Below are 14,086 nucleotides of genomic sequence, written 5' to 3' on the forward strand. Positions count from 1 at the left end.
TATCGCCGAATAACAAAACCCTAGAAAGAAGGCAGTTAAAGAGGTAAGTATAAACAGTTTCCTCCTACCAGAGATCTGCTCCTGGAACACATATTTAAACTGTCTTTTCTGTCTCATCTGTCATTAATAGACAGACTTGGAAAAATTTCTGGGGGCTTTTATGAACTGATTTACTAATCTATGATTGCAAGTGTAGCACCCAAAATTAAGAAGAAAGCGGTTTTACCTGTGACAGTCTTTTCTTTGTTCAAAATTGATTGGGATGCCAGCAAAAACTCTTTATTGCATTGATCAGGAGAAATGTTATATTCATTACCTTGTTATGCTGGAAATGAAACACGCTATGATGTATTTCAACTAAAAGGTAATAAATGCCTTAATATTATGATTTTAGTTATACGTTACCCATATAGTACACATTTGTAAGCACCTGGTAAACTTATGAATGTTACTTCGAAAATGCATTTCAAGTCACAGTGTAAGAGTACTATTTGCAGGAAGGAATTTTGTTAATAGGCAATTGACAACTGGGAATACTGTCAGAAAAACTATCTTTTTATTTCTGTTAGCTCTGCAGTGTTCAAAACATAAGAAAGAGAATGGAATGTTAATCTGTCATCTGCACTTTAATAAGGATGCTACGTTTCATTTTCAAAATCATTACAGCTATCAAAGCAGGAAAAAGACAACTAGAATTTCAAATAGAAACTTTGAGTTTGGATAGCCAGCAGTTAGGAAAACAACCTCAGCTTGTGCTCAATAGAACACAAGTATGCTTTACTCAACAAAGAAACATCCATTTATTTTCTAGCAACTGAGATTTTTTTTTATGTACTTCCTCCTCAGCTTATCAAAACATGGTACTAAATATAGTAAATGTGGGATTAGTTGCACTGCTGCATAATCTAAATTCATCTGATTATAGGTTTATGGGTGCTGATTGTTTGTTTCATAACTCTTTAGTGAAGGTTTACAACAGTGACTTGTGTAGCTCAAACAGGAGTCCAGCATAGACAGATTTGTGAACGAATGAGGGATCTGGCTGTGCCTTCTCACACAAAGGCAGAGGTGGAGCCCAGAGGGCACTAGGGGTTCCGGAAATAGTGACGGAGGTATTGCATGCTGCGAAAGTTGACTCAGTCATTTGTCAGGGCAGAGGAAGGGCTGAATTGTTACCTGAATAGAAACAACAGAGGGATCCCTTTACTCGTGCAAGTGATATCAATTTAACTAAAATTGATGCAAAAAGCCAGTGCAGTTAAATCTGTGCAAACCACAATGAGATAGATTCATTGTCTGAAAATCACAGATGTTGTTTAGTTTTTATGTACAAATTTACCGAACAGGATATATTCCAGATTAAGAGAATTCTGCCATTTAAGAACAGCCATCTGGTTAATTCAGTTAAAATTTCTTCTAGACAGAGCCTTAGATAGAATAGGCCCTGGGATATATATGTGGTGCAAGTGCACCCCAACAAGACATCAGCATTTCATATCATCCAGTGACCTCTCTGCTTTGTGCTATGTAGCAGTGTAGCAGTCTCCCATAGTGTCACTATGAGGCTCAACTAGGCTCAAATCTATGACTTAGGAAAAAGAGGCTTTGTATAATTTTCCCCATTCTTCAGGGTTGTCAAAATCCTTAGTTTTCTACTGATTACAACACCACAGACTAAGCGTTATCAACATGAAGTGCAATTGTTATTCATCAGAGAACACTTGGATTCAAGAAATTGGAGTAACCAGATTTAGATACTTGAGGACAATTGTATATGCTGGAACAAAGCAAAAGCTGCACTTAGACAGCACTCACTAGAATGGATGAACTGCTGAGTTTGCTTCTTTTACTCTTTGATTTATCTTGCTCAGGACAATTTTTCTTTGGTTGTATCTTCATTTTGCTGTCCCTTTGCATAGGCATCTGGCTGATCCTGTCTGCTGGGAAACATAACTTCATCCTGCAAAAATGAAGAGTCCCTTTCTGACCACCAGCCAGAAATGAAGCTGTATGCAATAGTATCTCTGTCCTTTTGAGGATGTTGCATGCCATTGAAAAGCTCTACTGCTGGCATCTTCTTATGCAGATTTTATGTGGGTAATCTGTCATATGTTTGATCCCACTGAGTGGCCCCAGTGAGCTTTGTCAACAAGCAGCAGGTGAGGAGAATTTCTAATGCTAGTGGTAGATGGGGTGAAGTCTAGTGTTTGATTTCAAAATGAAGCACAGCAGTACAGAGCGCTAAGAAGCCAGCCGTGGGGGTTAACTATCAGGTATCCATCACCTGGATCTTTGGTTTAAGGAAGAAGTAAATCATAACTTCTTTGTAAGATTGTCTCTAAATGCCCTTTCTTGGGAACAATTTTAGCTTCATGGTATTAGAAATGAAGAGCTATTGTTGCTCTTCTTCCTCAGGTTGCTATGCAGTCCAGATTGATATGCAATGGCAGTGTCTCCCAGGAGCCTTTCAGAGATACAAAGCATGTGGGTAGAGAAGAGAAATAGTAGGCCTGCAAGGTGATCAGTTTGGTTGTCAGGACTGCAGGATACTGTCACATCCCACGGCATCAAATGGCAAGTAATTTTCTTGTCATCCTTCCCATATATAAAAGTAGTTATTAATCAGTATCCCAGTTCACCTTTTGCAGAGTACCTCAGCTGGCATTAAACAGAAGTGACAGACTGACAGAAAAGGTCACACAGCATGGCTGGAGAGCATGCCAGGTTCTACTGACAGGAGTGTTCATGTACTGCAGTGCTTCGTATTTGCCATGGGTGAGGAGGGGTCAAGGACTGTGCATCATCTGGATGGAAGGATTTACCATTTACCTTTACAGATTTTCCACTTACTGGACCAGCATCTCAGCAGCCCTGCTGAAAATGCAGTGTGCTCAATGCAACTTTCAGATGAAGGTCAGTCGTATTCTCCCTCTCACACTGAGTGTGCTCAATGGTTTTGTGCAGGGAATAAGTTTCTTTGTGTAGATCATGGAAATTCTCTTCCCTGTTTACTGATTACCAAAAATACACACATTTTCTTAGGAAGGGATATTCATTGGAGAGGGATGATTGCCAGTACGTAAGCATCCATCATTTGGCTCTGGCAGGGCTTGTGTGGGGCATGAGCCTGTGGCAGAATTAGCCCCAGGCCCATTGTCAACACAGCAGTTAAGATCTAACTTGAAATATGGTTGTATTTCTGCTTACATTTTTGCTTAGTCTTACTTGAGCCTCCCTTATTTCTCTCGTTTATGTGATCAGCCTCCTAAGTTTCTTGTTAATGGCAAGTAAAAATATTTTGTGCTGAGTAGGCGGAAAGGGAGTAGAAGAAATTACAGGCTTACATTATGAAGCCTTAATGACCTTAATCACTGGAATATAATCACAAAGGAAAAGTGCTTGTAACTAAGAGGCGGCTTTCCCAGAAAGCCCCACTCCCAGAGACATCCTTCTTTTATACAAAAATAGAGCTGTGGTCTGGGGTTGCTAGGCAATGTAAGGAAGCACTGTATACTTTCTGATTCTCCTTTGATTCGCATCACTCATAAAATCCAGATGAAGTAGGGAATTTGGCTGCCTTCAAACCATTTCTTTGCAGGCCCTGATGCAAGGAATGCTGCAAAGAACAGAACAGCAAAGGATGAAGCATCAGTGGGAATGATTCACTTGCTTTTTCTGTGCCAGTAACCAACAGAGGCTCCATTGCAGTCCAGAAAATGGCCATTTGCTTTTCAAGCAGGGCTGATATGGTAACAATACTATTTCAGCAAGTTTGTGAACTGTGCCCACAAAACCATGACTGAGTAAATTGACAGCTTGTTATCAGCTCTGCTGAATGCTGGTTTCAGAAAGGGAGAAATTCAATCAATATGAGAAACCTCACTTATGATAGCAGTAAAAGCAGGGCAGGAGTTTTAAATGAAGAAAGTTGTCTTGCTATCAATGTAAGAAAAAAGCTCTTTAGAATTGCAGACTTTTAAAAATATAAACCAGCAAAACCAAAAATTGCCAAAATCAAGTCAATTTCTCCAGCAGGCAACTAAGACTGTCAAAGCAAGTGACGTTTGAAGTGAATATGAGCTTTTGGATCACATGTGCTTTTCTTGAGGTAGATAACCCAGGAAGCATAACTGATATATGGTTGGACAGGTTTTTATAATCGCCTCCACCCTCTGGTCAATATATTCTTCTGTTTCACTGTAGGTCATCCTCATTTCTTCCTCACTGAGTACAGCTGGTGGATTACTATGCAAACTATACCACACAGAAGACTTTACTCTGTCTTCTAGCATGGAGACCCTCTGGCACTTCCACTACACTTTGATTTTATTCTGTGTTTCAGTGCTGAATAGTACAGGGTAAGTAGCACAGTACTGAATTCAACTTAATTCAGGAAGCTTAGCTGTTAATGATAAATATCCTTTCTTCACTTTTTATATGTGGAATGTTTCTTCACTTTTTCAGTGTGGAATATTGTACAACTGAACCATATAATTGAAAAAAAGAAGAAATAATTTAAATATTTAATTCAGTTGAATAACTTAATTTTGCCTAATTCTGCACTGGCTCCTGTCTGTGTGAAAAACCTGTAACATGGATTTTTAATGGCACATCTGAAGAGGAGAAATCTTGATAGAATAACCACAGTAGTTACAGAACACTAGAATATATCTGGATTAACCTTTGGCTTAGGATTTACCTGATTTGTAGCAGTTAAAAGATAGCACTGAATAGAGGTGAATGGCAACTTGTCACAGCTTTCCCCCCTTTTTCATGAGAAAAGAGATCCAAGTAGGAACAGTGAAGAAAATTTTCCTACTTTATCTCTCTTTCCATATTCTCTTTCTTCCTTAGACTTAGCTTGGTCAGTTCTCCAGTTGCTTGCTGCATTTCACTGATGAATTGATTATGTGATATTTGCTTCTAATACCCGTAGTTTCTGTGAATATCATTGCTTGGATTTTGAAGGGCAGTGGGGCCATTCACTGTGATGCATTCACTTAAGGGCAGATTCTATATACTGTGTCAAGTACAATAAGAACAATTAAGGAGGCACCACAGAGGTTAGAACTGAACCCTTCCTCTAGAAACTGTGGGCCACTGTAAGAGTATGTCAAGAACTATTGTAGGCCTGCAGTCCCTATGCAAAACACCCAAAGAGCAGAGCTATTTATGCTGTGATCTGTGGTGGGATTTTGATCTTGTGTCATATCATCTCTGTGGGAGCGTGTAGCACCACAAGGAATGTGCATTTGTAACTGCTTTTGTTCTGCATCATTTTCAGGGTTAATTCGAAGAGCTGAATGAGTGGCAGCTCATGAGGTGAATGAGGTGACTCTCTGTCATGAGAGACTTGCAGGAGTTAAAAGAAATATGTAGCTTTCCAACAAATAACAGAGTTACATAGTACACTAGTTTACAGGCATTTATCCACTTTGCAACAGTGGGGATGATAATGCCATGAGCAAGTCCTTGCTCTTATCCTACTACTATCTGAGCTGAGGTGCATCCATCCATCCCTTATGTAGCTCCCTGTACCAGGAGAACTGGTCTCCTTTCAGTACAGTGGGATACAAAGCAGAGGATTCCTCCACACGAGATGAAATGAACATATCCCACCTTTGACTCACTCTCTGAACTTTATCATGAAGGAGTAAGTATGTATGGGAAGAGAAAAAGTCAGACATGGACCTGGATCTATTCAGTTATTCAATGAAACACCCAAAGACATACGTTGAGGTCCCAACATTCTTTCTTAAATAGTTTTTGAGTCACTAATTCCACAAGGGCTTCACTGTGTTATTTTTCTTGGCAGGATCAAGCAAAGACCAACTGGTGGCTTGAGAGCATGGGATCCTGAAACAGGTAACCGCATGCCATTAGTGCTGTTAATATCCAGGCAGATTTTGAGCATACTAGCTGCTCTTACTTTGATGTGCTGTATTTCAGCTTACCTCACCAGATGTGATTTTAACAACAACTCAAGACCATTTTGTGACTGGACTCAGCCTTGCAATCCCAACCAGGGATTGTGGATACGAACCAAGCATGATACTCCAACTGATGGAACGGGTCCTGATGGAGACTATCCTGATGGAAGTAAGTGCTCAGATATGGCATTGTTGATTTCTTTGTGACTATCTTTATTCTTCTTTCTTTGATAAAGAAATTCAGGAAACCCCTTGCAATGTGCCGGTTTTGTTTCATGCTGACACTTGTCTTTGACTTTTCACTGTCAGTTACGAGTAAATTAAACTGAGTTGGAAAACTTTATCAGTGCATGAAAGTAGAAGTAAGCTAGTTATGTCATGGTTAAGGCCTCACAGAAAATGCAGTGATGTGCAACAGATTCAGGAGAGGGCTTGTGGCCAAATTACACTGATACCAGTTAATGACAATAAATTTAATGATGGCTGTACTTAATGATGGCACTAGATGATGTTCACTCTAGTAAACTGTTAAAAGATCAAGTCTGAAATCAAAGAGTATCTTTAAAAAGCTTGTCCTCAGCTACATGTGACTGAAAAACTGGGGTCTAACATGGTTGTATGGTTAAACAAGTGTTTTTTATTGCTCCGTCTTTATCTGTTTGAACCGCTTGTTTTGCACCAGCAGAACCATTTATGGGTGATCAGTCTGCAGTCATATTGCTTTCTGTAATTATCCCAAGACTGAAAGCTCAACTGCTGTCAGGCTCAGTAAGTGGATCAGAACAGAGTTATGATTTTTGCTAAGTTATTTTCTGCACTTTTAGTATTCTGATACTGAACAATTATAATTAACAGTTGAAAGAAGAAATTAAATATTTTTAATTTGGATTTACACAATAATGTTTTGGTTTTTGATTCACTACAGACCATATACCTTTAAATGTGACTTATATTTTCTCACGAACTAAAACATGAATGTTAGATGCTATGTGTGGAACCATACTTTCCCATACAGAAATGGTCATTCATTCCTTTCTGATTTCTTTCCATAGTCAGATGTGGGAGAGTTGATTTCAGCCATGCTGGGGAATGTAGCTTTGATCTTAGCCCAAAGGAGGCAAAAATTTCAGCCCTAGTGAAGCAAAACATGATCACATATTGAAGCAATTCAGACTAAAGTGTTTCAAATCCTAAAAGAAATACTGCGAATTTCTGAATTTTGAAAGTTTGCTTCCTTTTCATAATGTAAAACCTAAATATATTGATGGAAATATCTGCATTAATTACTATCCCTTCCATTTTGAGATAAAAAAAAAATGTTGACAGGTTGGAATCTTCCCTGTGCTTGGGCTTTGCTCTTGAGACCAAAATCTTTAGAAAAAAATACATCCCACAGGAGAAGGTGTATAGCAGATTGTATTATTTTCCTTAGAGGAAAGAGGAAACTGAATGAACTTGGATCAGTGAGGCACTGTATCTGGAGGTGGTGTCTCATGAAAGAGGCCTACATCTTTATTTGTGATCCCAAAATAATGATTCATGTGAGATGGGATATATTTGCTTTGCTCTGCAGCTCACATTCTGATTTGGCTAACTACATGGTGCTAACCATTACAATGTAAATTTCAAGCACTCTCAACTTTGCACTACTAAAGATGTCCTTTATTTCTTTCAGAGTCAAGTTGCACTTCAGTTTTAAATGACATCTGACAAAGTTTCAACCATATCCGTTGGTTTGTTTTTTTTTCCTATGCAGAAGGCTATTTTATCTACCAAGAAGCAAGTAATCTGATCCCATTTGACACTAACAGACTTGAGAGCCCAGATATTATAGTGTCTGAAAAAATATGCATAGATTTCTGGTACTATATGTTTGGGTCAGAAGAAATGAATGAGCTGAGAGTGCTTATCCAAGACAGCATGGAGGAGTCTGCAGTGTGGATTCGGAAAGGAAACCAGAATTCCTTGTGGAACTATGGTGCCATCACTCATAGTTTTCTAACAGAGAGAAAGATAAAGGTAATATATCTTCAGAATAAATTTATTTGTGCAGTATCAGCATTTATTCTCCCTTCGCAGGCTGTAAAAGGTCGAACATGTAAGGTAGAAAAATACAATCTTAAGATTTGCTCAGTTTATATTTCGTAAATATAATGACCTCATGTGCTATGCTGGTGAACTGTGAGAAGAAACAAACAACCCCCTGAATTTTACTGGTGCTGTTAGTTAGGGGATAAAAATATATTTAGTTTTCCTCTTTTTCCTTCCTTCCCTTCTTCACAAAGGAAGTCAATGGCTTTAAGTGCCTTAATTAAATGCAGCTTTGTCTGCTCAGAGTTAGGGTTTGAATTGTGAGATGCTGCTTATATTGGACTTCTCTGCAGGATCCAGACAACTGATTTATCAGTCAGGAGAAGATAGGGCAATGTTTCCTGAAGTCCTTACCTTATTACAGAATATATATTCTAGGCTTCTGAGGGAAGCTAGGAAAATTGTTGTAGCCTCAGTTTTACTTAGCGCCTTTAGAGATAGACCAGAAGGAATATTCTGAAAACATGCTAAGGGAAATGGTCTGTCATTTGCCTAAAGAAATGCAGTGATTCACTTTTCTTCCTGTCTAGGTAATTTTTGAGGCTGTCCGGGGACTGACAGAGTATGGGGATACGGCACTGGACAATGTGAGAGTAAGGGATGGACCCTGTGGTAAGTCTGGTTTTGCACCTAAGAGTATACTTCTTCATCTCAGTTCAAGCTATTGATCGTTACTCAGTTCCATGTAGAAACTCCTCATGACTTTGAACCACAAAAGAGAAATGGCAAAAACTTTACAGCTCACTTCACTTGAATGCTGTCTCTTCTGCTGTCGTTCTTCCTAGATCTTTCCACACCACTTCAAATGTTGAGAATAAGCTATCCCATTCTCTGAAAACATGACTGTTTTTACAAGGTCCAGCAAACTTTACCTTAAATCTGAAGTGCAACTCTAAACCCACCCAAAGGTGTACATATTGGACTTGGGTTCCAGATTAAAATGCTCTAATTGGCATTTTGCAGCAAATCTCAGTTCATACAAGTTCAGCAGATACAAAGCGCTGCAATAAAAAGAAGTAACGGTGAGTTAAAAAAGCTGAGTTGCACTACCATATCTGAGTATAAACCAACAACTTGAGCTTGAGCTTTGACCCTGTAACAAATCAGCTAAGACTGGCACAAGCTGTGGATGACTAGTATCTGGAAGTGAAATACAGTTTCATCCCATCTTTATTGACAAGCATGCAATACTAACAGAATGTGAATTGAGCAAGAAACTTGCTGAAACCACATAGAAGGTGGTGTTAGGTCTTATTAGACCTCAGTCTTTGTGAAATGCTACTCATATAATGACAATAAAATGTTTCAAATTTATGCTAGCCAAGACAAGAACTTCTATTCAGGTCCATGCTCTTAGAACGTAAAATTTTATTTCAAATTCTGTGAAGAATACTCGGGGTCTTTTCTTTTTGAGGGTCAGTGAGAGCCAGTCTTTCATTTTTCCAGGTGTTTTTGCGCCAGGTCTGTTTCCAGGTGTATGATTCAGCCACTGGATGGTGCACTAACCTAATTCCAAAAGTGCTTCTCCCTCTGTTGTACTATATGGCTACTAATGTGATGAAAGTTAAGTGAGTTATTAGGTTCGGAAAAGTCAAAGTCCTCCCAACCTTTTTGTTTCTACAAGAATGTTTGAATAGGTATTTTAATCAACTTATAAAATACTAAATACATGTCTATTTGTCACATGGAAAATTAGCTTCCAAGGCAAGTTTGTGAAGAGTTTTTTCAGTATACACTAGACTTCAAGTTATGTGAAGTCTATTGGTTTCTTCTATATTATAAGTAGTAAGTATTTTGCAAAACCCCCACACCCAGCTCAGTTTGAATCGCATAGTTAGCACAAAAGCAGTATGGTTATAGTGTGTAGTTACTGAATCATTATTCAAAAATCTCTTATTTGTTCTTGTATAACTTCTTTTCTGTATTACAATTTAATTCCTATAAATACTGTCATTAGCAATGTCAGTGATATGGAAGAACAGCTGCCTTACTTGTGGATACATTTATATGATTATGCACCTATAGTCCATCTGTAAGTAGATTGGAAAGCATTACCTTCCATGAATCAGTTCATCACTTGGTCATCTCCTTGTGGAATGACTGTTATCACACACTCAGTGCACAGTGGAGGGCTCATTAGGATACAGTAGAAGAGTACCTGAATGAGGAGAGGATTCTTTGTTTTGCAAAGGGGCAGGTGTGAATGCATGCATGCTCTGAAGTTAGTCTGTTGTACTTCCAGAGATTCAGATCCAACACTCATTGGCATGTCACCAGGTTAATGAACATGACATCAGAATACTCACCCTGATGTTTCTAGACCACACATAGAAGTACACCAAAAGGACCACTTTTTTTTAGAAGACATCTTTCTGATGGGTAAAAATAGGTGGAGAAGATGCAAATGCTTATTAGCAAGCAGAAGCAGGCAGGAGGGAAGACTCTGCAACATGACTGTTGTGTCTGTCAGTAGAAAGGTCTTACAGCTGTCACATTCCCAAGAAATAAATATAATTTTGAAGGAACAGCAGAACTCTCTGATTAGAAACTGCCAGTGCCCTGAGAATTATTTTTTTCTGCTATATGGCATCTGTTGACAGGCTGCTCACTTGCAGACCAACCTAAGAGTCAGACAAGCTTTTCTAGGCACTCGAAAGGCCCATGTATCCTCGTTTTTAAATATAGGCAGTCCCACTTCTAACTTTATGCTGGTGAAGAATAAGAAGAAATTAGTGTATGCTGGTGTGTAAGTAGTGTTTACCCTGTAATGTTGCAACTCACTGTATTTCTTTTCTATTAACAGAAGCTGTCCCTACCTCTGTACCACCAACAACTGCCCCAACAGAATCTACACCATCTTCGGTGACAGGTAATTTTAGCCAATCATATGCTAGCCAATGGCTTGTAGAAGGACACCTGAAGTTTTTACTCTCTGTCCTACTCATTTGCTTCTGTGGATTTCTTTGGGTATCTCTGTTATGGCTATATAAATCTGCCTTTTCTGTTTCAGTTTTTCCATATGTGATCTATAGAATGGGGATGATTGTGCTTTCCTACTACACAGCAATGTGGCTTTTTTGGATGTATTCATGTGTTAATGAGAACATACTCCTTTTTCCTGTCTCCAGAAGCAATTTGCAGTATACATGGGGATCCTCACTATGACACATTTGACAAGCAGCATCATGACTTTATGGGCACCTGCACCTACACCCTCTCCAAGCTGTGTGAGAGCAACAGTTCGCTGCCCTATTTCAACATAGAAGCAGCCAACGAGCACAGGGGAGGCAACACTCATGTGTCTTACGTCCAATATGTGGATGTTGATGTGTATGGCTACAGGATTAATCTGGGTAAAAACAGAGTTGTTAAGGTAAGGTTAGAGCCCACTATCTATCATTAGTAGTTCATAGCCTGAAAGAATGACTACAAATTTTCAGCACACATGCAGTAATATTTAGAGGGCAGTCAGATATTTAGGAGTAGGAGTAGGAGTAGGGTGGAGTTCTTAAGATTGGAATTTCAGAACTGAAATCATAGGCTACAATTTTGTGCTTCGTAGCTACAAGCTGGGATTAGAACTGACACCCCAGAAGGTGTTGGTGGGCTAGCCTATCTTTCTAGCTTGCCCTGCATGCTCAAGCTTGGTCTGAATCAGGGAATAAAAAGGCCCTGCATTAACCCAGTCTACACTGGTAGTTATTTCCTGATTCTGAGTGGTAGCCTGTAAAACTGCATGCTTATCCCTGATTTCTAATTATTAGACATGACTGCTAACTTCCCTTGACACCTGGCACTTGCTAGAAAGCATGGCCAGATGAGAGTCCTAGAGTGACAATCTGATGACTCTCCTCACACTCACCGATTGTGTCACTTTGCCCGTTATTGTATTTTAAGGCTTCTTTATGGCACCCTTCCATAAAGGGACAACAAACATGTTTGATTCAAACCCCCAATAAATGAGTAGGTCATCTTGCTTTGTTACCACCCTTCTTTTAAGAAAATAGTATAGTGATTTATGTAACAGGAGACAAGGTTTAAAATGTACATTGAGACCTTTCACATTTGATCTTAGAAACATAGTGGATTCATCTATCCACATTTGTCTATGGCTTCTCTTTTATAGCTTTTGTAGCTTTTATAACTTGTATAGCTTTTATAGCTTTCCCTTCTATTTACGTTTTTTATTATGTATGTGTTTCTTTTATTATATATATCTTTCTAAGTAAACTAGACTTTCTTACATATATAATAAGAACAAATATTCAAAGTAGATACTAATTTTAGTAAATTTTAAAGAATTTGAAGTTTTTCGTTTGGGCGCTTACTTTTCATCGTCTGATGTTTCAAACACGACAATTGAAAGAGAAAAAAAAAAACCCAAACAAAAAAAAAAAGAAGCTTTTTAAAGATTTGACCTATCCTGAAAATTTTCTGAGAATTGATTCTAACTACATTTTTTTTTAATCTTACCTGGTCCAAAATAAAAGACTACTGCTGAGAGATCATGCTAAATCTTGGACTTCTGCCAGTTGTGTCTGGTTCACCAAGCTCACTTTGACTGCACTTGGAACCTATGTAGCTATGTTATTATGGCCTCCAGGTCTTAGACTATGCCCACATTCATGGTAGATAATGCTTAACCCAATACGAATTCTTACTGCTCACTGTGTAAGTAAGTCCTATGCTCAGTAAAGGGGTATGATCTAAGAGGGTCATGATTAAAAATACTTCTTTTAATGTTATTATAATGACTGTCCTTCTCTGTGCCGGCAGGTTAATGGAGTCAGCCAGGTGCTCCCTCTGACCTTGGTGCAGGGTGTCAGCATTTCCCTCAGTGGGCAGTATGTTGTGGTTACTACTGACTTCGGGCTGAATGTCAGGTTTGATGGAAATCACAGAGCAGAAATCACTATTCCGAGTACCTATATGTCTAAAGTTTGTGGAATATGTGGAAATTATAATGGGCACAAGGCAGATGACTTCCTTAACCCAGAAGGAGAGATGGAAACAAGTTCAGCCAGCCTTGGCAACAGTTGGCAAGTTTACAATGATTCCAGGTAGGACTGCAAATAGCATGCTGGGCTTTAGCTGTTGGTTATGCAATGATAAGTATTTTCAGCAAATGTTGTATGTGTGCCAAAAAATGTCAGGCACATGGGACAAAATATATTCCTGTCAGTGTGCTTACTTTTATCTGTCTGGGTAAAGTTTCATAACAAATGTGCCTAAAAAGAGAAAATGTGAATAAAACACTGCAGATGCCACTAAGATTTCTGTATTGTTATAGTATATTAATGCTAATACTTGAAGATCTATTTGAACTCCTCTGAAGATACTTCACTATTTGTTTTATAATTTCACAGTATATTATTTAATGATAGTAGAGGTTTAACTTTGAATGCTTTTACTTTTTTTCGCCCTTCCTCTAGGTATTTTCTATGTAGAAAGCTTGACTTAAAAGAAAGCCAAAATAAATATTTGGATTTCTTCTAGGCCTCTCAAAGGTTATAAGGTTGAAATTATATTAAAATCTGAATTTCTATCCCAAGTGTTGGAAATGTAGAGCTTTAAAATACATCATGTCTATCCTGGGTCAACCCTGTAGTTTTGTTAGATCTGAGTTGAAAAGCATCTTAGGTGCTAGCCCATCCCAATTTCAATGGTGAATTTTTCCACATCTTTTTTTTTTTTTCTTTCCACATTAGGTGCTTGCCAGATGATGGTCATACTCCAAGTTGCACTGCTGATGAAAAACATGTCATCCAAAGCAATGAATATTGTGGTCTGATCACAGATCCCAGTGGTCCATTCCAGAATTGCCACTCAGTAATTGATCCACAGAGTTATTCTAAAGCCTGCCAGTATGATCTCTGTGAACTTCATTTGAACAATGCAGCCCTCTGCCAAAACCTGCAGGCTTATGCAGACATGTGCCAATCTGCAGGAGTCCAGCTGACACCATGGAGAAATGCAACCTTCTGCCGTATGTATCAAAGTTTATTGGAAATCACCACTTGTCAGGAGGGTATAATTAGGACTTCCTGAATAACTTCTGCATTTCT

At 38.7% G+C, this 14,086-nt stretch overlaps 1 protein-coding gene across 1 annotated transcript in view; it reads left to right on the forward strand.

The window, feature by feature from the left end:
* Positions 1–14,086, forward strand: part of LOC136009921 (zonadhesin-like) — a 58,951-nt gene that overhangs the window by 4,301 nt on the left and 40,564 nt on the right. Inside the window, exons 2-8 of the mRNA XM_065670385.1 lie at positions 5,950–6,099; positions 7,687–7,949; positions 8,552–8,633; positions 10,825–10,890; positions 11,150–11,394; positions 12,798–13,081; positions 13,730–14,007. Coding sequence (XP_065526457.1) covers positions 5,950–6,099; positions 7,687–7,949; positions 8,552–8,633; positions 10,825–10,890; positions 11,150–11,394; positions 12,798–13,081; positions 13,730–14,007 — 1,368 coding nt within the window. The remainder of the gene's footprint in view (positions 1–5,949; positions 6,100–7,686; positions 7,950–8,551; positions 8,634–10,824; positions 10,891–11,149; positions 11,395–12,797; positions 13,082–13,729; positions 14,008–14,086) is intronic.

Source organism: Lathamus discolor, chromosome 3, assembly GCF_037157495.1.
Source record: "Lathamus discolor isolate bLatDis1 chromosome 3, bLatDis1.hap1, whole genome shotgun sequence".
In the NCBI taxonomy this organism is placed as follows: Eukaryota; Metazoa; Chordata; class Aves; order Psittaciformes; family Psittacidae; genus Lathamus; species Lathamus discolor.